The following is a 22,717-nucleotide window of genomic DNA, read 5'->3' on the forward strand; positions in this document are numbered from 1 at the left end:
TCAAAAATCTGTATCTTTGTTTGTTCAATGGAAAACTTAAATAATGCATCAAATATGAATAAGAGTTCCAATTTAGCAATTTTGTGCACATCTCATTTGGTGCATCAAATAGCAATCGTGTGCAAATCTCATTTGGTGAGATCATATTGGCCACTAGAAAACCTGATCAAAAAATTTTAGTCATTAAATAAACCAAAATTCTGGTTTCATTTAATTTTATACAGGATTAAAAACCACAAGCAAGTCAATTATTTTCCAGGCAGTCAACAAGGGTGCATTACATATTTTAACAAGGGACAACAATTCCTTCTGGCATTTAGATCAAATACACGTTGTTTACAAAGTTTGAGGAGAGCAGTTAAATAATGACAGCTAAACTAAGTGTTGTCGAAGTCCATATTGACAACAGCTATATCTTTGTAATGTTTAAAAAACTCTGTGCCGAAAAAAGCACGAAACATGAAACTTGGCATGGAACTCTCTTAATAACATTTAGTTCAAGAGACGTCCAAACTAATGAGCAACAAACATAGTCTGTTAAATGTTAGAACCATCTCTGAATTATTTTATTTCTTAAGAAGAAATAGTCTTCTGAAGCAACCAAATATCATGTTGAAAAACTTTTTTAAAAACTCAGACTCAAAGTATTACATTTAGTCCCCATCTGAGCAGTTTTCGACATTTTTTTTCCATGTTCAGCTGAACCATTTGCCCTTCTTGACTAAAGTCTTAGTGTTTGATTTGCCCATCAGTTTCTTTTTGTACTGGTCCACCAAACTGTCAAAGCGAGCATCCTCTCTGCTCTGGAACTTTCTTTTTGCAGGTTTGCCATTCTGAAACAGAATAAATAGACATAAGAATTGTTATATAAAAAAAAAAGAGACGGATAACGTAATGAGACGACCTGGTGGTATTTAAACCAAAAAATATGTCTAAATGTTTAGTACTGATTATTTATCAGGGGTTTTCCCAGGGTCAAAAATGTTCTTTGGTAGTGGTGGCTGACAGAAATGGTCATCCACACAGACCTGCGAGCCCAATACCGAAAATAAATCCAAAGAAACAGTTTGTGATTTTTGTTCATCTTAGGCCCTGTTTACACGAGAACGCTCGAGGGTGAAAAGTAAAAATATTTTATCGGATTTTATTCTCTTCGGTTTATAAAGCGGAATATTTTTTCCAGACAAAAAAATAAAAAAAAATACAAAAATCTTTCGTCTCAGGGGGATATGAGGGTGGAAAGCATCGAAAATACTACAGGTTTTCTACTAATACAAAGCTCAATGCTAAATCCTGAAGAATCCCTTTAAGGCTTATAATCCTTACTTGCCACTTTTTCTAAATTTTTCATTCTCATTTCAGAGGTGTTTTGAGTAAATGATTATACCAATTCGTGAGTTCAGTATTGGACAGATCAGTTGTTTTAACCAGTCATTAAAATTAATCTATTCAAATGAATCATTAGGTGGCGTAACCCGGCTGTTTAGACAACGCGAGAGATTGTCTCAACACAGAAAACGCTTCATTACAAGATGATGAATAATTTTTTTGCTTATTGAACGTGTGGTTTGTCAGCTGTATGTGCGGAACGTTTGTCAGAGAAGAGGCTATTTCACACCCAGTGGTAATTCAGGGAGGGAAACAAAATCTCCTAATGTGCCACGTTCAACATGGTTTCGGTCGTCCGACCTTTTACCATTGTGTCAGTTATGTTGATTTTGATCGCCGTAATATGTGTGAGGCAGAGAGAGTAAAGACAGTGCTGCTTAGTTTGATGACAGAGGGCCAGATGTACTAAAGCTTTTGCGCCCACTTCAGGTGTATTTGTTTCACAAAGTGCGCATAAAACCATGGCGAGGTATGTACGAACAGGACGCACCGAGATGAAAGCGCAGACTGCCTGTCGCAGGAACTGAAAAGAGCAAAATGCATTTTTCGTGTCATGCATATGCATTCATGGGATGGTCAAGGGGAAAGAGGGAGTGTCACATAAAGAGATGGGAGGGGAAGCATAAACTGCTAGCCTGACTTCGTCATACTCGTATTCAAGAGAGAATATGAGTCTGAAACTCCTCCGTTGGGCTTTGATTATGAGGCGTGTCGTAACCGAACCAGGGAAAAAAAAAAAAAAACCTCTGCACTCAATTGGATAGTCGGTAGACCGACAACAAATCAGAGCAACGCAGTAAGTCAACTCCTTTGCATAGCGCAGTTTTCAACTACAGAACTTACTTATTTTAGAAGTTAAATAACGAGTGTTGCTTCTTTTACTTACTTCTCCATGAGTGCCACCAAAGGAGAAACCACAACGACCACAGGCTTTTCATTACGTCCCATCTTCTTAACGACCGTCAGAGCCAGCTGATAAGTTACATTTTTCCCGAATCATGTAGGATCGATAGGTTCCCGATAGGTTCCCGATCGACAAATGCCCTGATTGCAGTTCTCTGTTTGTCTATTAAAATGAATGCGCTGTCGTTTTATTTTACAACAGACGCGACAGTGGAATCTATTCATCTCAATTCTCCATTTGCAGTCATCTCTGACAAGCACTTTTTGATAACGTGATGATGATTACGTCCCTGCAGATCATCTGTCCATCATCGTATAAAGCCCGCCCTGGCAATTTGATTGGCCCGATCATTTTTTGACTGATCATAATTACTCCTCAATCGATCGAGTCCAGACCGAACTTCCCGACCAAAAAATGTTGTGGGCAGAGTTCGGGCTGGCATCCAGGCTAATAAACTGCACCTAATTATGTATTCCGCATTATGTACAGAAAAATCCGGTGAAAGCGCGCCTCTATTTTCCTCTGAAAATTCTCCGCCTCATAAAAGCAGGTGTAACGTAGAAAGCGGGTTTCATGGCATATGCCTCCAGGCAGTGTTTAGGTCGAGACCACCTCACTCGAGTCCAAGTCGACACCGAGACCAGAGAGAGTCGAGTCCGAGTCAAGACCGAGTCCATAGAGAGTCGAGTCCGAGACCAGAGACGGTCGAGTCCGAGTCGAGACCGAGACCAGTGAGGGTTGATTACCTAATTTACTTTTATTTACTTAGAGAAATCCTTTTTTTTTTTTACTGAATTTACTTAGAGGTTAAAAAAATATGATCAGTTTAGGGTAAAAAGGCCACATAGTAGGTGGTGTTAAAAGTAATTTTATTACAATTTGTCATGCGCAGTTGCGGACTAGAAAATCACCAATCACTGGGCGTGTCAATCAATTTAAAGAAATATTTTATTCACATACATTAATAATCATGAAAAATATTTTTAATTGAACTCGAGTGGAATCGGGAATAAGTCCGAGTCCTAAAAAAAAAAATGTTCGAGTACGAGTCAATTCCGAGTCCAAATGGACACGAGTCCATGACAAGACCAAGACCATTAAAATATGGTCTCGAGACCGAGTCGAGTCAAAGGCTAAAGAGACGAGCAGTAAAGATTTTTCCCACAAGAATCGTACTTTTTCAGTTGAGTGAAAACAAAATCATTAAGTTTAACAGATTAAGCAGCTATGAATTATTACAGTTACTGAAAAAAAAAATCAAAGATAACATTGAATCTCTGACTCAGCGCTCACATTCCATTCCAGCAGTTGTTAAACTCCTCTCTACATTACAATTATTTGCATCAGGATAATTTCAAACAGTCATAGCATCAGCAGTGAGAGGAGGTGGCACATTCAATTGCGCGTTTAAATACGTGCAATTTACGGTATAGTGGTTGGGGACAGGTGCTGATTACCTGAGGAACTGGAAGTTTTGGTACATAACATGCACACTGCGGTTTCACATCAATCGCTTACTGCGTCTTGGCCATGGCGCTATTAACGCTGCGTTCACAAATGTTCATACATCTGGCCCTGAGAGTGTGTGCGAGGGAGGGGCTCTTTGCTCGTTCTCTACCTCAGTTAACATGCGCAGCAGTCATCTACACCAAATGACTTTGGCTGGACAAAAAATTGTTTTGGCGGACAGAAAAAATATTTCAATGCAGGAAATCCCTGTATATACCTACATCTCTACTGGGCCAGTAGACAAAATCCTTAGCATTAAGCCCTGCTATATTAAAGGCACCTACGGACAACTAAATGTGACATTATAAAGGGGATTATATGAAGATTGTTGCTTAAATCAAAAGTTATTTAAAATTAACCGTCTTTATGTTGTTTCAACAATAATTTGCATATTTAACGTGAAATTATTAAAACAAATATATATTGGTAGGTGAAATTAAAGGAAAATGTGCATTTATTCTTTGACTTGCCTGTTTCACGTTTATGCTGCGTTTATCAATGAAAGTAGACATTTTTCTATCTTTCCTGCTGGGCCCTTTCTTCTGTGTCTTGGGTTGCACAATGGGTTGTTTCCCTTTATCACGTTGCCTGAGGAAAAGTGCGAGGGTCATTGTACGTAATAGACTTTTCATGATTAATTAAACAGTACTTGTTTCAATTTCACATATGCAGTGAGTTGTACCTGATCTTTGGGCCTCTATGTGAAGGCATATGCAGAACCTTCTGCCGTTTTTTGCCATCCTTCGTTTGTACGTGCTCCACCTCTGGTTTGGTCATAAACCCAGAGTACTGGCTTTCTTGTGCCTTCCCTTGTTTATCAACATTAGCTGCATTTCCTTTCCGCAAGGGACCTTTCATCTTTTCCGAAGGATGCTGTGGCTGCCCTTTTGTTTGGCTCCTGTCTTGTTTGGGTATCTTCAATGGAAAAAAAAAAGCACATACATTTTATTAAATTTATTTTGTTTATTTAGGAAATTCTTTCATTAAGATGCAACCAAGCCTCACCTTGCTGTTTTTCAGACGAAGGGCTTTAAGTTTAAGCTTCTTGCCATCCTCCAGAGAGAACTCCACAATGGGCCTCTGATGGGAATGACACAGAAAAATATATTCACACTTCAACATGCGTCTTGCTCAATCTTCAGTTATTGCTCAATGCTAAAGCTTTATCCAATTTATATAAAGTGAAAATGCCACGGAGTCTAGGCCACAAGCGTGAGTGAACAGAACGATTCATCTTATTTTTGAGAAGTTACATTCAATACAGACCAAAACACATTCCACTGAGCATCGGAGGAATGCGTGTTTATATGACGTGTGGAAAGATTGACAGACAGACACATGGTTTGATTTGTTTTTGAGTGCGTTCCTTTTGTCCTTCTTTGCAAAACACTAAAGGTCCACTGCTGTGAACCTGGCACTGAAGCCCTTAATAACAGGCCCTCAAAATGTGTTTACACACCAGCAAGCTATAGCTAACATCATCTAACATTGTCCCAAAATACATAGCTGAAATACTTTTAGGAATTGTGGACTACTCTACTTCTCTTTCTAGGAACATTTTAACTTGATAGAACAACAAACAGGTTATCAAATTTCCCGTTTTTCTTCCAAAGCTCCCAGGAACCTGAAATCAGGCTTTTTGTTGGTATTTGAATGTGATGGTCTACCTTTTGAGGTCCAAAGATGTCTGGGTTGTTGTTGAGGTGACGTAGGGCTTGTAAAGCCTGTTCATGTTCTATAAACTCCACAAAGCCGTATCCTAGAGATTTACCCATCACCTGACCCCGAATAGGCTTCTTATCATACATCACACGACACTGTAGGCACATATATACAGAGAAAGAGACAATAAGGAACATGAATTTGTTATTTGAAAAAGTTATGCAATAATTAAACCTATATAATTTTCTTCCTTCTACAGAACACACAAAAAAATGTATATTTTGAAGAATATGGGTAACCAAAAAGTTGATGGGCCTCATTGACTTCCATAGTATGGAAAAAAAATATATATACCATGGAAGTCAATGGGGCCCATAAACTATTTGGTTACCGACATTCTTTAAAATATCTTCTTTGGTGTTCACCAAAAATCATATAGGTTTGGAAGAACTTGAGGTTAGATAAATGTTGACAAATGTTTCATTTATGGGGGAACTACCCCTTTAACCATACAAGCTTTTCTCCAAACTCACATTTGCTTTTAATAATTTACCTATCATGTCTATATGCATGGTGAGAAGCAATTCGAAGAGACAAAATTAAAAAAGACAAATTTGTTAAAGGTTTTTAACATATATTTTACTGACATGCAAAATGATAGGCAGAGGGAGATATTCTATCTGGCTAAGCTTAGGGTGTTTGCTTGCTTTCCTCAGTGATATCCGTCAGGTCGTTATGACATTTTGCTTGTGACATTCTTCAAAAAGTAAATAAACAGCCCCTTAAACCTATGCGCAATCAAGAGGTTGTAGGTTAGAAACCAGCAAAAGCTTCTCTAAGAACCACTGTGCCCAAAGACTTTTTAGGAGGACTGTTCCTGTTAAGTCAGCTATATGACTACTAATAAACTAGACAGTGAAACCTCCTGATCACACCCAAATAACATAGTCCTGCCCTCTAGTGTTACCAGGAAGAACTGTGAGATGATGTCTCATTTCAACATTGCTTATTATTTTGGTTTGCTGTTAGTTGGTTTATAACACTCAGTGTTAAAAAAAAAAAAAAAAAAAAAAAGAAACTATTTTAAAGTGTGTGCATTACCTCAGTGATACGAACGCCTTTACCACCAGCAGCGGAGAGGCAGAGCTTGCGAAATTTAGGCTGATTGACGCTCAAAGGCAGGTTATGGACACGCAGCCGTGTTTTAGACACATACACATGAACATCCCTTAACTTTGCCCTTTTCATCTCATCAAACTGAAAACACACAAACACACAACAACTATCGTTAATCAGAAAACATTAAATACTTTTTTGCCCCCTTTACACCTGGCATGATCATATGGCAGATACCTTTTTTTTAATCTGCCACACTGATGGAAATCATCTCGAAATCAATGCTTTTATTATTTTTATTTTTGATTGACAGCAAAACTGTTAATGCTACGTAACATATGAAAGCACCATTTCCCATTTAGTGAGGGAAAGTGCAATCAGATGTCAAAAGAATAAAAAAAAAAAAACTTATAATTACTGTTAATGCTAGAATTTGTTTTTTAACTCCTGAATATGGAGGAATATGAGGGAAAAAACTGCTATATTGATTTGGATGTATTCAGCAGCATTGCTGTTAGCTATTGACTATTGAGAATTTTTTGGAAAGTGAAATAAAGCTGAAATAAAAATCAAATACAAATTTAAGCTGAAATACTAAAATTACAAAACATAACATTAAAATAATCATTTATTGAAGCCTTTTTTAGAAATACTTTGCACAAACTATTTATATATAAATTATATATATATATATATATATATATATATATATATAAAAAACAATTCTATGCACTCACTCTTTTTCTCTTGGCCATGTCACCTTCTGAAATTCCCTCTGCTGCCTTGGATCCAGGACGAATCACTAGATAAATTTCAAGAGGTAACAAGTTAATTCAAGTGCACATGTTAGTTTTAAACCACGTTAACACCTAGTATTAAAATACGTTATGGTTAATCGGCTCAAAAGTAGATGAGGGAGACATTCCAGTGTAAACATGGTGTTTTAATGCAATATTTGTTGTCCACTTTCAACCACTTCTGTCCTGATATTTTTGAAGTGAGGGTTTACGAGCAGGTAAATGTTTGGGCCTTATCAGATCTTTCAATCTAATGGACAAAATAAGCTTGTCACGATTTATATAATATGGACGCAAAAGTAGACGACAGAAAAACCATACGGAGAGTAGCAGCTTTCGTTTCTACTCTGTTAGCAGCAAAACCAGTTAGAAACCAGAGAACATTGTGCTTGCTAGTGTTATTCATCTTCAAATTAAAACTTGGGTCTCCAGCTGACAAAGTTTAAATCCTGTCTAGTTATTGCACTTCCCATAATCTTAAGGCCTTGTCCACACGGACACGAGTATTTTTATAACATAATTTTGTTTTATGCGGTTCGGCTGTGTAAATATATATATATATATATATACACACATATACGTAAATATATATACCAGGTGTAAACAGCAGCTATTGACGAACTAAAACAAAGCTCTAGTAGCCCTCAAACCGTTGTAACAGTGGTGGGTGGTGCCCTAATCTTAAATTATTTATTTTACAAAGAAAGTTCAGGCGCCAGACAGTTTTATAAAACTGACAAAACTTAAACAACCCGAGATAACAAAGAAAACCACTGATTACACACAAAAAAAAAAGCAAATATTTCAAAAGAAGGTTTCAGTTTAACTGTAACTTATTCACTTCATAGCCCTTAATCCTGTAATTGTGGACAAATGTGGGCAGGGCACAGAGGACTCAGGCGTGATCCTAATTTGTATTTATTATAAATGTTATATCACTGTCTTTGATAAAGTTTTTTCTATCCATTTATGTTTTTTTTTTTTTTTTTTTTTTGGGGGGGGGGGGGGTATTTTGGAATTTATTTACTCAAAGTACTATATTTTCTATGTAAATTATTTCCATGTAAATTAATTACTATGTAGTTTTATTTTTTTTACTACATTAATATATCTTTCCAATACGTTCTTAGAGCTAAAACCTAAAGATGAAGTGACTTTGCTCTCACCTGGTGTCTTATTTTGGCTCATTTTAGAATGCTCTAAATTACAGGTTTTTCCCATTCATTTCTATGGGTGCCCATTTATGACCCAAATACAAGATTAAGGAGGTTTATTTTTTCACCCAGTTAACATTGTAGAATTGAGTCAAAAAAATATGTGTGTTCAGGAGGCAAACTTAGGAAAAGTAGCCAAGTCTTGCACCGCTCATATCAAAGTATTTTTTTTTTAAATAAATCAAAACTATTTTTCCCACATTTGTCCAGAATACAGTTTTAGGGTTAATGGTTAGTTGACTGACAGCATTGTGTGACTGGCTTTACTTACAGCCCTCTCTGGCGAGGTAAAGATTCCTGGTGCCTGTGTGGGTTTTCACTTTCTTGTCCTTTAATTTTGCCGCATCTTCTCGGTTTACGGCTGGCAATATGTTTAATTTCCTGCCATCAACCCTAATGCCACCAAACTGAAATACACATATGCATCAGCATAACCATCCTATGTTTACTGGTATAATATGTTGAAGATATAAGAACAGCAACTCTTACTAGAGCTGCAAAACAGTGAACTCACCTCTTTATCATCTTGAGCAGCAGCAATACATTTCTCTGCCGCTTCTTTACTTTTGTACTGAGCAAAAGCACAACCTAGAAAGACATGTAGAGAGACAGAATTACAATGAATAATGTACTTTAATTCCATACAGGCCAAAGTTTTGGTGATTGAAAATACCTTTTGAATGTCCAGTGTCTGAGTTCATCACCACACGTACGTATTTTAGCTCGCCAAACTGCAACAATACTTCCTCCAAACCCTCTTCCTCTGTGTCAAAGGACAGATTTCTGACAGAACCCAAAATAGATATGACGATGAAAAAATTAATTCCTGTTTAAACAATTGTTTACAGACAACACTGCTTTGTAGTTTGATAAAAGAAAGTTCTGCTGTATAGTTGTTTTTTCTTTTTAACTAGCGCTTTCTAATTTTTATGATTCTCACCTGATGAAGATGGTTCTTCCTTCAATCACATCTGAAGAAAGAGGGTCTCTCTTCTTCTTTGGAAGAGCTGTTGATAGAGATTTACAGAGAGTAAGAGTGTTGACGGACACATTTCATGCATGATATGACATACAGTGCACACGTTTCACGCGATCTGTGTGTGGTACGCAATGCATCCGCAGTGCACAACAGGTCCACGGCTATATACCACAAATATAATTTATTCATTATTTTTATTTCTAATTCAAGCTTTTTTCAGGATTGTGAAAAACATTTGTTTACACACAACAGTTACACAATATTCATAGAAGCATTCACGTTTTAAATGCACAAAATTTAAACAATGTGTTCAATTCAATACATCTTTATAGATTTATATATTACGTTGTTTAAGTGGTAAAACGCTTTGTAAGTCACTTTGGATAAAAGCGTCTGCTAAATGAATAAATGTAAAACATTTAAAACAAATACGAACTATACATTGTTATATCCCAGTTCTTCTATGATAATATGAAAATTTGTAACAGAAATAACAATAATGTGTGGTTGAAAAGCGGTTTCATTCCTATTCCTGACAACTGCTCTCGTCACAGGCACAGACACAGGCAAATCGTTGTCTTTTAACAATTACTCGTGCAGCTCTAGTTACAAGATAGTATCAGAACACTTTAAATTGATACTTACAATTGACAAAAACAGCCAACTCTCATGCTTTTTCTTTTGTATTTAAATAATTATACAAGAAATCCTGTGGTTCATAGAAAAACGTTTCCATCTCCTCAAAGACACGAATGCCATCCATTATGCCGCCTTATTTATCTAAATGTGCGGTAAGGTGTACTTTTGCTTGCTTTCCTCAGGGTGAAAAGCCATTCACCCTGACTTTAGTTTATATTGCATTTAAGGTGAAATTACTTAATTTTCATGTCAATCCATGTTCATTTTGGCCACAAACAATGCATTGTTACAGCAAAAATAGACTTTGTGCAGAAACGATCACTGCACTGCTGCATATATACATGATCCTGGAACGCATTGCTGGGGCAGTGTGAATGCTCTAACCTGTTAAACATGGGCACATAAAAAAATTGGTATTGCATACAGATTGTGTGAAATGGGCCTGAATAAATGAATCATAGTCACCTTTCCCCTTATTGTCCTCTTCGTAATCATCGTCGGTGTCATCACCGTCGTCGTCGTCGTCATCATCATCATCATCGTTGTCGTCGTCGTCATTATCATCGTCGTCGTCTTTAGGTTCTCTGGCATCACTATCTGTCTGCTGAGATTCATTTTCTGCATTGTCGTCATCCTCTGAAACGTCCTCTTCCTCTGACTCGGAGTCATCCTTCTCTTCCAGTGATACAGACCTTAACACGAGAGACCTCATTTTAAATTTAAGGAATTCACCTAAACACACTTCATTTCAGTTACATTTCCAGTACTTACTTTTTCTTGGCACATTCATTCCCATCAGTTCCTGCAATTTCGAAATCCTCATTCTCTTCTTTGATAGTACCTGCAAGATATCCAGATACACGTCGCTACAAAAATCCAGCCAGTAGATGCACTTTCAAACCTTTTTACGACCACGTAAATAAATAATAATACAGTGAAAATTACTAAAATTACCAGGCGCTAAAGCTGATTGGGTGGCGAGATATTTGTCCTTTGGAACTGCCCAATCCACAGCCACCTGTCTGTCTGAGGGACGAATAAGAATTTTTTTAGCACAGATTGTTTTGAAATGTCATTAATGTTGATATTACTTTAATAATAATGTCATGGAAGAGTGCTGAAGCGTGTTCAGTGTTGAGAAAGATTCACCTTTGATCTCCTTCAGGTTCATCGCGGCAAGAGCTTTTCCAGCTTCTGACATGTTCTTAAACTGTACAAAAGCAAAACCTCGCTTCTTCCCATCTGCACAAACATGATGTCATAAAAACTAACCAAGGTGGAGGGCCGTATGAAAAAACATCATGTAAAGAGAATCTAAGAGATGTGTTTAAAGTCAGATGTTTCATCAGTTTTACCTGATTTTAAGGGAATCTTGGTCTCAAGCACAGTTCCAAACTTGGAGAAGATCTGCTTCAAATCATCTTCTTCACACTGCACATAAATCGCACAAGTGTAAGAGCAAAAGTCAAAATTAAGTATTGTTACTTTAAAGAACAGAATTTAGTCAACTTACCTTAAAACTGAGATTTCTGATGATCAGCCGAGCTTTCAATTTAGTTTTTTTTATGCCTGTAAACTTCTCAGGACTTTTGGTTTCTGCTGATTTCTCAGGTTTCTCTGTATCTTCTGAATCTGCATCAACAGTTCAGAGTCATTTCTTCCAAACCAAAAACAATCCATGATAAATAAAATATGCATGAAGATCTAACCTTCTTCTATTTTCACTTTCTTCTTCTTTTTCTTATCATCGGGTTTTCTCTTGGCTAGGGTAACAAATATATTCTGCTTCTCATATTCCTTGACTTCTTTTATTGCCCGTTGTGCATCTTCTTCCATAGAGAACGTCACATATCCAAAACCACGACATTTCTTAGTCTCTGTAAACAGAATGAACACAGCACACATACAAACCGTTCATACTTCATATACAGGTCCTTGTCAAAAAAATAGCATATTGTGATAAAGTTCATTATTTTCCATAATGTAATGGTAAAAATTAAACTTTCATATATTTTAGATTCATTGCACACCAACTGAAATATTTCAGGTCTTTTATTGTTTTAATACTGATGATTTTGGCATACAGCTCATGAAAACCCAAAATTCCTGTCTCAAAAAAATTGCATATCATGAAAAGGTTCTCTAAACGAGCTATTGACCTAATCATCTGAATCAACTAATTAACTCTAAACACCTGAAAAAGATTCCTGAGGCTTTTAAAAACTCCCAGCCTGTTTCATTACTCAAAACCGCAATCATGGGTAAGACTGCTGACATCATTGACACCCTCAAGCAAGAGGGTAAGACACAGAACGACATTTCTGAACAAAGAGGCTGTTCCCAGAGTGCTGTATCAAGGCACTTCAGTGGGAAGTCTGTGGGAAGAAAAAAGTGTGGCAAAAAAACGCTGCACAACGAGAAGAGGTGACCGGACCCTGAGGAAGATTGTTGAGAAGGACTGATTCCAGACATTGGGGGACCTGCGGAAGCAGTGGACTGAGTCTGGAGTAGAAACATCCAGAGCCACCGTGCACAGGCGTGTGCAGGAAATGGGCTACAGGTGCCGCATTCCCCAGGTCAAGCTACTTTTGAACCAGAAACAGCTGCAGAACCGCCTGACCTGGGCTACAGAGAAGCAGCACTGGACTGTTGCTCAGTGGTTGCATGTCATCCGGAAATCAAGGTGAAAAGCCAAAATGCCTGAAGTCTAGCGTCAAGTACCCACAGTCAGTGATGGTCTGGGGTGCCATGTTAGCTGCTGGTGTTGGTCCACTGTGTTTTATCAAGGGCAGGGTCAATGCAGCTAGCCATCAGGAGATTTTGGAGCACTTCATGCTTCCACTGCTGAAAAGCTTTATGGAGATGAAGATTTCATTTTCAGCACGACCTGGCTGGCACCTGCTCACAGTGCCAAAACCACTGGTAAATGGTTTACTGACCATGGTATTACTGTGCTCAATTGGCCTGCCAACTCTCCTGACCTGAACCGCATAGAGAATCTGTGGGATATTGTGAAGAGAAAGTTGAGAGACGCAAGATCCAACACTCTGGATGAGCTTAAGGCCGCTATCGAAGCATCCTGGGCCTCCATAACGGCAAGTTTAGCAGTGCCACAGGCTCATTGCCTACATGCCACGCCGCATTGATGCAGTCATTTCTGCAAAAGGATTCCTGACCAAGTATTGAGTGCATAACTGAACTTAAATATTTGAAGGTTTACTTTTTTTGTATTAAAAATACTTATTTTATTGGTTGGATGAAATTTGCTAATTTTATGAGATACTGAGTGACTACTGTAGGAATTTTGGGTTTTCATGAGATGTATGCCAAAATCATCAGTATTAAAACAATAAAAGACCTGAAATATTTCAGTTGGTGTGCAATGAATCTAAAATATATGAACGTTTAATTTGTATCATTACATTATGGAAAATAATTAACTTTATCACAATATGCTAATTTTTTTAGAAGGACCTGTACATGCTGTTATACACATGATCTCAGCCAGCTGGAAAATATCAGGATTTAATTAGTAAAATCTTACCTCTATCACTGACAACGAAGCAGTTTTTCAGTGGTCCTATTTCAGAGAATACTGCTGACAGACGATCATTGGTGGCTGTTTCAGGTAATCTCCTGACAAATAAAGTAACTGCGGGCATTTTTACCACGAGTTCAGCTCGACTGTTCTTCACAGCCAGCAAACGTCTCTAAAAACAACAATGTTTATTACTGATTATGGCAAATATTGTTACATACAAGTTGCGATAATATTATAAGGTCGTTTAAATGACTCAAAACAGTGCAGTAGTAATAATGCACGTTTCTCACATGTTTCTGCTGTACAGGAAGTTGTCAAGAGCTGGAGATTCTTCGTTTGGTTTGGACGTCGTCAAGGCAGCACTGCGCGAAAAGGAACAATGTTGACTCCTGCTGGTCTGGAGGAGCATGTAGGGGTAGGTCTTTTCTATTTTTTTACTGTCTGTTGTTTTCCAAGCACTAATTATAGGCCACAAAATCACCATAACGTAGTCCAAGCGAGTTGTGTGCATATCATAGCTTTGTGTGAGGAACAAACCGTTACTCTCGATAATTGTCAGGGAAGGCAAGAACCGATCGACTCGAAAAGATCGACTTTCTTTCTTTTTTTGGTAGTCACATTACAACTAACACATATGACAATAGTCCAACGTAAATGAAAATATTGAACTAATATACTACAACAAATAAGAAAAGAAAATATACAGTATAATAAAATAACAAGTAAAAAAGAAAGATATTAATATAAAACAGAAATAATATAAACATTTTTATTGAGTCGGTTTTGCGTCATGTTTAAAGGTTGTTACTAGGCCCATTTATTGCGTAGTAGATTTGTCTTCATGGAAGAAACAAAATAGCCAATGTTGTTTGTAATGAACACAAGCTTTGCACAGCATAACAGAACTTTTTTTTTTTTTTTTTTTAACGGTATGTAGGCTATTTAATTGTGCTTTATTGTTTCTTTTAAGAGCGATCTATAATGAGTGACAAATATTTATATATATATATATATATATATATATATATATATATAAATAATTATTTATATTTAGCATATGTTTGTTGCTGATCAAAATGTGTTTTGTGTGTGTTTGTTTTTTTTCATTTGGTCAAATTATGAATAGTTTTTAAAAAAACAAGGCAATGTTTAATGTGCACCTGCTGACGGTACTTTTACTTTAAAAATAAATAAATGTAGCCTATATTAGTTCTAATTTAATAATCAAATTAGTATTTAGTAATCAATAATAACTTTCCATCATTATGCATGCTAGAGTTTCTCAAAATGTCTGTCTTTTCTTGGTCACTAGAGGGCGACTTTATCCTGTAAAATATCCTGTAAAATCTTTCAATATCTTTTTGCCATTATTTTAAACAGTTTACAATGCATTAAACAATGCATTGTCTTTTACCAACCGTAATGGCAAAACAAATAATATATTTTTCATAATATATGTATTATATATACAAATGAATATATAATATAATATTTAATTTCATATTTTATATTTTATATTTTACATAAAATTAAATACAATGTTATTTTTTTATAATTTTGCTATTAACTTTGTATTGCACAGATATAAACTTGAGAAGTTCAAATATGACATAATATTGACAAACTGACATAATATTCTATTTCTTTTACACCATGTCAGTGAAATCAGTGCTCTGAAGTAGAAATCTTGGTATTTTCTGCAAATCCAGTGCACAACATTGACGAATGTTTACAGGTGAGACCCAGTCGAAAAGTTTTGCTTACTATTGTACTTTTATATAGGTCAAAAAAAAGTGAGACTGATTTTCAGAAGGGTTTGCTTTTGATCTGACAGACATGTTTTGTCCTCTCGTTCTCCTTTGTCACCCTGTCCTCTAATCCCGTCTGGTAAGTGTCTTAGCCCAAAGTGTGGGTTAATCTATCTCCGAAAGACAATTACCAAGATGTGTGTAGTGTGTTCATACAAAGACACGTAAGGATTGTATCATCTCTGAAATGGAGGTGACAAATGCGAGCGCATGACTCAGTGTGTGAATGATGGGGAAGGAGTGTGTCTTTTATCTGACCTTAGAGAACATAAGCAATAGAGAAGAGAGAGAATTCACCAGCAGAGCAAACATTCTACTGTCACAGGCAAAAGAGAATTAAAGAGAGAGAGAGAGAGAGAGAGAGAGAGAGACAACAGTGGCATAGCAGAAACTGGCTTCAGGCCCAGTTACACAAGCGCCCATGAGAAAGGATCTTACAGCACGGTATGTGATGAGTGTGTTTATGTGTTTTGTGCTGATACTTACCCTCTGTAAATTCAAATCGATAGTGTGCATTATTTATTTGAGATCCACAAATGATGCTTGAAGGGGAACAGTGAATGTTCTCATAACTTTGGCTAAGGTTTTGGCAAGATTCTCTCAAATTTGTGAAAAAACATTCATCCAGTAATGTTAGGACGTTTGTTCAAAGTTTTCTGGTGTTTAATTACGTTCTCAAAATGTTAGCACAAAAAAAGGTTATTCTTCATGGAACTTTTTTTCGGAGGCATTTTTGTTGGATGTTAATGTTTGTTTGTTTTTTTTAAAGTTACTTCTTACTTGTTTCAGAACAATACGAGGACATTCAAAGGTAATGTTCCCATATTTTTTGCAAAATTATAAAACAAAATGTTCCCTCAGTGTTTACTCTAAAGTGTATGACCAAGAAAAAAAGGTTTACGTTTTAAACAATTAGAGAACACTCAGAAATGACTTCTTTATAACTTAATGGGAACATTAGCAAAACATTCTTAGAATATATTTTTGTTCGCTAGGGTTATTGTATTTCATCAGATTCATATTTGCACTTGATAATGAGATCATAAATCAGGCTGTGATAAGAAAGACTAAATCAAGTCATCGTGGTGCAGGTGCTTGTGAGTTAGTATGGTAGAGAGTACCAATGGTCAACAGGCAAAAAAATGATTTTACATTTCACAACACAACCAGAATATGTTGCAGAAATATACTGGAAATGACAGATTTTGTTTAGTTAGCCTCAAAACAGCACTATAACGTTTTGTGTGATGCAAATTCAGATAAAATTGCAACATTTGTAAAACTTTTGTTGTTGTTGTTGTTGTTGTTTAGGTTATAGAGAGCATACTGTACAGTTGGACAGAAACCTTTCGAACGCATGCTTGTTTGTCATGCACATTCAAAAAATATGACACAAATGTCTTCACTTTGTTTGAACGTGGCTTAACCATTCAGAATTCGGTTGCGAGTTTGCACTAAGGACTCAGCCCACTGCTCACCCCTCCCTTTCGAAGAAGCTACGGTGGCTAAAATGGGACAAACATCGTCGTGAGACAGCAGAGAATATAGTCAGAGTAAGCCAAGAGTGTGTAACATTGTCACCGTTTCTGAACCACAGTCCATTATAAACCACATCATTGATACAGTTTACAAAGCCATAGTCAGGTGAGGATCAAGGGTCTTAATATATAATATAATAATAGTAATCAGCTGATTGTCTCACAAACGTAACTAGCACATTTCTCCCCACATAGCAAACCCATAATAGCGAAGGAGAAGAACCACATGAAACTATGCAACTATATATTTTTTCTAACAGGGTAGTAAAAGTTTAGCTTTAGTTCATTCTAAGGTAATAAAAACATGGTTTATTAAGTAAGTTCTTTATACACCACTGAAAAATAGTTATCGATGTCATACTGCATTCCTGTTAATAGATCCTCAACATTTTTACACATCGCACCTTTAACAAAACGTCACGTGTAAGTCTTCATTAAATTAAATGTATTATATATTTTTTTTACAATTTATTTCTTATTGAATTCCTGACCATAATGTAAAATGATTCATAATAATATTCATAATAATATATAATTAATTGGCATAATAACAATGGATTATTTAAAAAAAAAATAGCCAAAAACTAACAAGAGAAATGTCTTACTTATAGTGATTTGTTTTAGAGTTAAATGGTTAATAAATGCATATTAGGCTATTGTGCAATACATTACAGCACTATGTTCTGTGAAAAATGAAGATATATTGTATAGATATATTGAATATTGTATTTAAGTCACCAAGTGAACTCTAAATGTCAGACAATATAAGTTTGGGTAAGCTTGTTTATGTGCAGATTCATTTGTTTTATATTCATGTGATAGCGAGTTGCATTTGATCAGAGCAGGACACACTGGTGTTGGCGCAGATTCGCTGTGTCCTGTAAATGGGTCATACACTCTCTCTCTCTCTCTAGTGGTGCTTTAGAATAAGGCTGTAGGAGGGGAAGTTATGAAAGATATTTTTCTTGCATAGATTTGAATGACATGGACAGTTCATTGCAGAGCCAAACACAACAACGGATATCTACAGTATATATCTATCTATCTGAATGATATCTGAAACTTTAAGGCAGTGTTCCTGAATGATCTTGTCCGAGGACAGCAGAGCGGGACAGTAGGATATTGTATGAACCCACGCTGGCAGTTTTTTGAGTGGGAGAGTTCAGACTCATGTGATATGGGACTGATGAATAGGTTATAAATGATTCATTTTCACTGAGTGAATCAACCCACCAGTACAAACAGCAGAGCATTTTTATTGGTAGACAGAAACTTGCCTTAAAAGCTGCCTAGTTGATGCGTATCTGATCTGTTCCGATAATAACCATAGAAAACGGTGGATGAAGGAAGATATACAGTATAATGCTAATATTCATGACAGGTAGGCTAACTTAGCCTACTGAAGCAATACAATATAACATATGTAGTCATTGTTTGCGCATCACATTTCAGAGGAATGTTGACTGCTAATGCTCTGAGCTAAAGAACAATCATGACTATACAGCATTGCATAATGAACACATTTGATCACTGGGACACATGCGTCAGTTGTTTACAGATCCATGAAATTAGCCATCAAACCATTTATTCCAAATAAAACCTTTGAGACATTCATAATTAGCCATTAATCTACGGGCATAGTCCCATAACGTCGTCATCATTGTTTATTATTGTATGGGCGTTCCCTGGGACAAAGACCATATGGAAGGTGCCAGCGAGGGGTATGAGACACTGGAAGGGGGGGAGGGGTGCTGTTTACACAGGCGTCTTATAGGTCACCCGACATAAATCTGCATGGTCATTATGTTGCATGTGCTGTGTGTGTTCAGATTCCTGTTTTGATTTGTCAACACAGACAGCATTGGACACTATAAGACTGCTTTTTCAGATTGTCTGTTGATGTGGACAATTCATATTTTATCCTCATCATACATAAACCAGACAGAAGTATTCTTTCCCTACAAGGTTTTTTTTTTTTTTTACGTCAGCACCCTTTCTCAACCACTTCTATTACCCTGCTTTAACCCCGTCTGTGGCCGTATCCTCTACAATCCAGAAGCATTAATCAATCCATGAGGCTGATTCCTTTGTCTGTCAGCTTCAGATGCCAATGCAAAGCCATACAGTCCACATGGACCCAATTCGAGGACTTTTTTTTTGTTTGTTTTTGTTGTTGACTAGTGATTGACTGTGAATCACTGGCTTGGTTGTGATTCTGCGGCTAATGCCACTTATCCAGAGCTGTAGTAATGTAGCCTACTTGGGTTCAAAAGCAGCTTGGAGGAGCTTGATATAGAAACCAAAGTCATCTCTTATTACTTATCATGATAAATAAGGTAGCAGATGGGGGATATTATCATATTACAAGTCCATAATCAAGGGATTAAATTATAAACCTGATGAACTGTGGGCACGCTCAGATTTCAGCCTTGGATCGAGACTTGAGGTCTAACTCGGACTCGAAAGGATTTCTCAAAGTTTGAGTCAAATAGCACAGTTTCTGAGGAAATTGAATCAGACAGCTTTGGAGAGGGAGGGTTAATGTGGTCCAAGTCTTCCAGTCTCATAGAGCACGAAGTGGTTTGGATAGGTTTTGTCTGGTTATGATGTTGTCTGGACTAGAGAATCGAAAAGTATTCAGAGTGTAAGCAGATCATGTGTGGAAATGGTCTAAATTGTTTATTTGTTTTCTGTGGTTTTACACATGCAACCCAACATAAGCTATGTTCCTGATTCCCAATCAATATTGTTTTTGCTCTTGGTTTATGGGAATTGTGAATTGTGAAAATAAAAATGACTGATTTATTTGCTGGTTACTTTTTTGTATGTTGTCATGAACTCTTGACCACTTTATTTGACATGTTTACTTGTTGAAAAGACCAGCACCAAATTAAATGCTGTTCTTTTTGAACTTCCATTCATCCTAGAAACCTATAGGGGCGGGGGGAAATGTATCATGTATTAAGCAGCACAACTGTTTTAAACATTGATGATAATAAAAAAATGTGTCTTGAGGACCAATTCAGCATGATTTCTGACATTGCCCTTTATTACTATACAGTCGTGGTGGGCTTGTGTTTCGGTCAGTGTGCAGCTATCGGATAGTGCTATTGGATAGCTGTGGTGAGTCTGGACAAGATACTTTCTTCCACCATTAAAAGCCATTGGATACTCCATTGGACACTTTACCCAAAAATGAAAATTCTGTCATCATTTACTCACCTTCAAGTTGCTGCAAACCTGTATGAGTTGCTTTCTTCTGCTGAACACAAAGGAAGATATTTTGAAGAACGATTGGAACCAAACAGTTTTTTGGCAACATTGACTTAGTAGAAAAGAAAATAGTAAATGGTGCCAAAGTTCAAGTGATTCTTCAAAATATCTTCCTTTTCTTTTAGTAAATGGTGACACAATTTTCCTTTTTGGGCTGAGTATCCTTTTAAACAAGGGGTACTTTCTCAGCCAAGGACCACTCCAGACCCAGTGCTAGGGACCGTCAGCCATATCGCTGGCAGGACAAAGCATCCCTCATTATGTGTGCGTGGCATACATGAGCCCATAGTGTTAAGATAATGAATGTCTGTGCTTTTATGCCTCTGTAAAATGGCCCTCAGGAGTTTGTCCCGCTGCATGGCCTGAGTATGCAGTGCCGGTGGACTTCCCATGTCTCATTTTTCCTCTCACATATAAAGAGGTTGGTTTAATTCCTTGGAAATATAGCCTAGCTCATTGGAATATTTTAGGTTGAATTAAAGTCAGTCAACAAAATCTTTTTGTCTTTTTTTAAACTTTCAACATAATGCTAAAGTACATACTATTTGAAAAGTGAATCTGCTATAAATGAATCTTCCAATAAAGACCAGATGACCTCTGTCGAGCAAGCATTAATCAACATTTGTCTGTGGACACCACCTGTAAAACCATTCTCTTTTGGGGACTTGTCTTGCTGTTTCCTCTCCATTGCAACTGTTCTCGCTTTCATTTGCACCAAAGCAGATGAAACTGATTTACAATCACATATGCTTCCTGACACGAAGTTTCCAAACCTTATGCTGCCTAATCTCACCCTGAATTTAATTGACTTGGTGTTAATCTATGATGTTTGCACGACAGTGTTTACTGTACATAACACCATTTTCAACTGTTTTTCTCCTTAATATTTTTGAGCATTGTACATGTATGAATTTGAAAAATGATAGGCTTATAGGCTTGCTTGGATTTTACCCCTAACACTTGTTAAATGACCTGCATTAATAGTTTGTTTTTAAGCATGTGTTAGTGCTGGTCAGACCAAAGTCTGACACTCTTAGCTTGTAGTCTTTACAAGCTAATGACTATATTTAATGCATGGCTATTAACTCATAAATCTTTAAACTGTGCACCTGAGTACATACTAAAAGATATCTTAAAACAACTAGAACGATTTTGTAATTGGTAAAACCGAAAAGACAGGGCTGGAGCTACAGGCACCCAATTTGTTCAACAGTTGTTCTCCTGCAAATCCTCCTAGATCACATTTCATGTGTGTGTGTGTTCTCTGCATTATCAAACCAATCCTGCTGTTATGTTGTTTGCATGCATGTATGCACTTGTTAATGACGGATCATATGCTTTATGCAACACATTCCTTGGTGGAGTTTAAACATAGATGACTAAGAAGGGTCCTCACTCGAACAGATACACAATCTCCGCTCTCCACCCTCAGACATGTCAGGATAGCAGAGCCACTAAACACAGCCATCTTTGCTGGTGGATTGCCATATTGGCCGTAGATGTCCCAAGCCATGTAATGGGGAGGGTTGGGGAATCTGGAAAAAAAAAAAACATTGCCAAGAAAATTCAGGGACAGCCTTGTGCATATTGTGAGAGATGGCTGTAAAATCACCAAGAGTCAGATACAACTGAAATGGTTAATAGAGAGAGAGAGGGGGGGGGGGGGGGGGGATGTCCATATATTGGTCTTATTGTGAATAATTCATTGGTGTATAAAAATGTTTGGTTTCATAATCTTTAAACAAAATATAATCACTTGCTCATCTATTAAACCATGTGAGCAAAGCTGAATAAAGTTAACCATTAACTTTAATAGGTATTTCAGAATTTTTATTAGCAAACTCACATTCTGGTATGAAATGCCCCACTTTTTACCATCCTACGAATTCCTAATGAATAAAATAAAGTCCCGCCAAACATTTTTTTTCTAGTTCAAAATCTTGTTTACTCACATTACAAAAGTAAAATGGTTTGCAAACTACGATTTCTGTTGACTTTAAGAAAATGTAAAAACCTACAGTATAGACTGTGCAAATGAAAATGTCTCATGTACATAAAATATAAAACATACATGAAAAGCACACTACACAGTGATTCAACGCTGAGCCTGTCATACAGTGAGTCTGGGCATCTTTACAAAGATTATAATTGGAAGGAACATAAGGAAGATCATTTGTGTGCGGTAGGCTATTTAGTGGTCGTGACGGGAGTGAGTTTTGGCTGGGATCTAATAATTTTCGGGCTCTCTCAGTAGGTGCTCTGGGTTAAGATGACGTTTTTATTTTGCAGTCTGCATCTAATTATTAAGATTAATAATAATTTGGAGACGAGCCAGATTTGTTTTTGTG

At 36.8% G+C, this 22,717-nt stretch overlaps 1 protein-coding gene and 1 long non-coding RNA gene across 2 annotated transcripts in view; one reads left to right on the forward strand and one right to left on the reverse strand.

The window, feature by feature from the left end:
- Positions 1-22,717, forward strand: part of LOC148977415 (uncharacterized) — a 62,186-nt gene that overhangs the window by 29,102 nt on the left and 10,367 nt on the right. The window contains exon 2 of the long non-coding RNA XR_016145376.1: positions 14,058-14,165. This is a non-coding gene — a long non-coding RNA (uncharacterized LOC148977415). The remainder of the gene's footprint in view (positions 1-14,057; positions 14,166-22,717) is intronic.
- rbm28 (RNA binding motif protein 28) lies at positions 189-13,919 on the reverse strand. The gene is made up of 19 exons (XM_039664452.2): positions 13,754-13,919; positions 11,919-12,086; positions 11,723-11,841; positions 11,565-11,640; positions 11,359-11,451; positions 11,164-11,235; positions 10,981-11,050; positions 10,675-10,901; positions 9,532-9,598; positions 9,265-9,374; positions 9,106-9,179; positions 8,863-8,998; positions 7,318-7,382; positions 6,566-6,721; positions 5,470-5,619; positions 4,808-4,882; positions 4,485-4,717; positions 4,273-4,390; positions 189-833 (listed from the first exon to the last, which is right to left on the reverse strand). The coding sequence occupies exons 1-19, from the start codon at positions 13,869-13,871 to the stop codon at positions 696-698; spliced, it is 2,265 nt and encodes a 754-aa protein (XP_039520386.2). The 5' UTR covers positions 13,872-13,919; the 3' UTR covers positions 189-695.

Source organism: Pimephales promelas, chromosome 10 (genome assembly GCF_988280905.1).
Source record: "Pimephales promelas chromosome 10, fPimPro1.hap1.1, whole genome shotgun sequence".
Classification (NCBI taxonomy): Eukaryota; Metazoa; Chordata; class Actinopteri; order Cypriniformes; family Leuciscidae; genus Pimephales; species Pimephales promelas.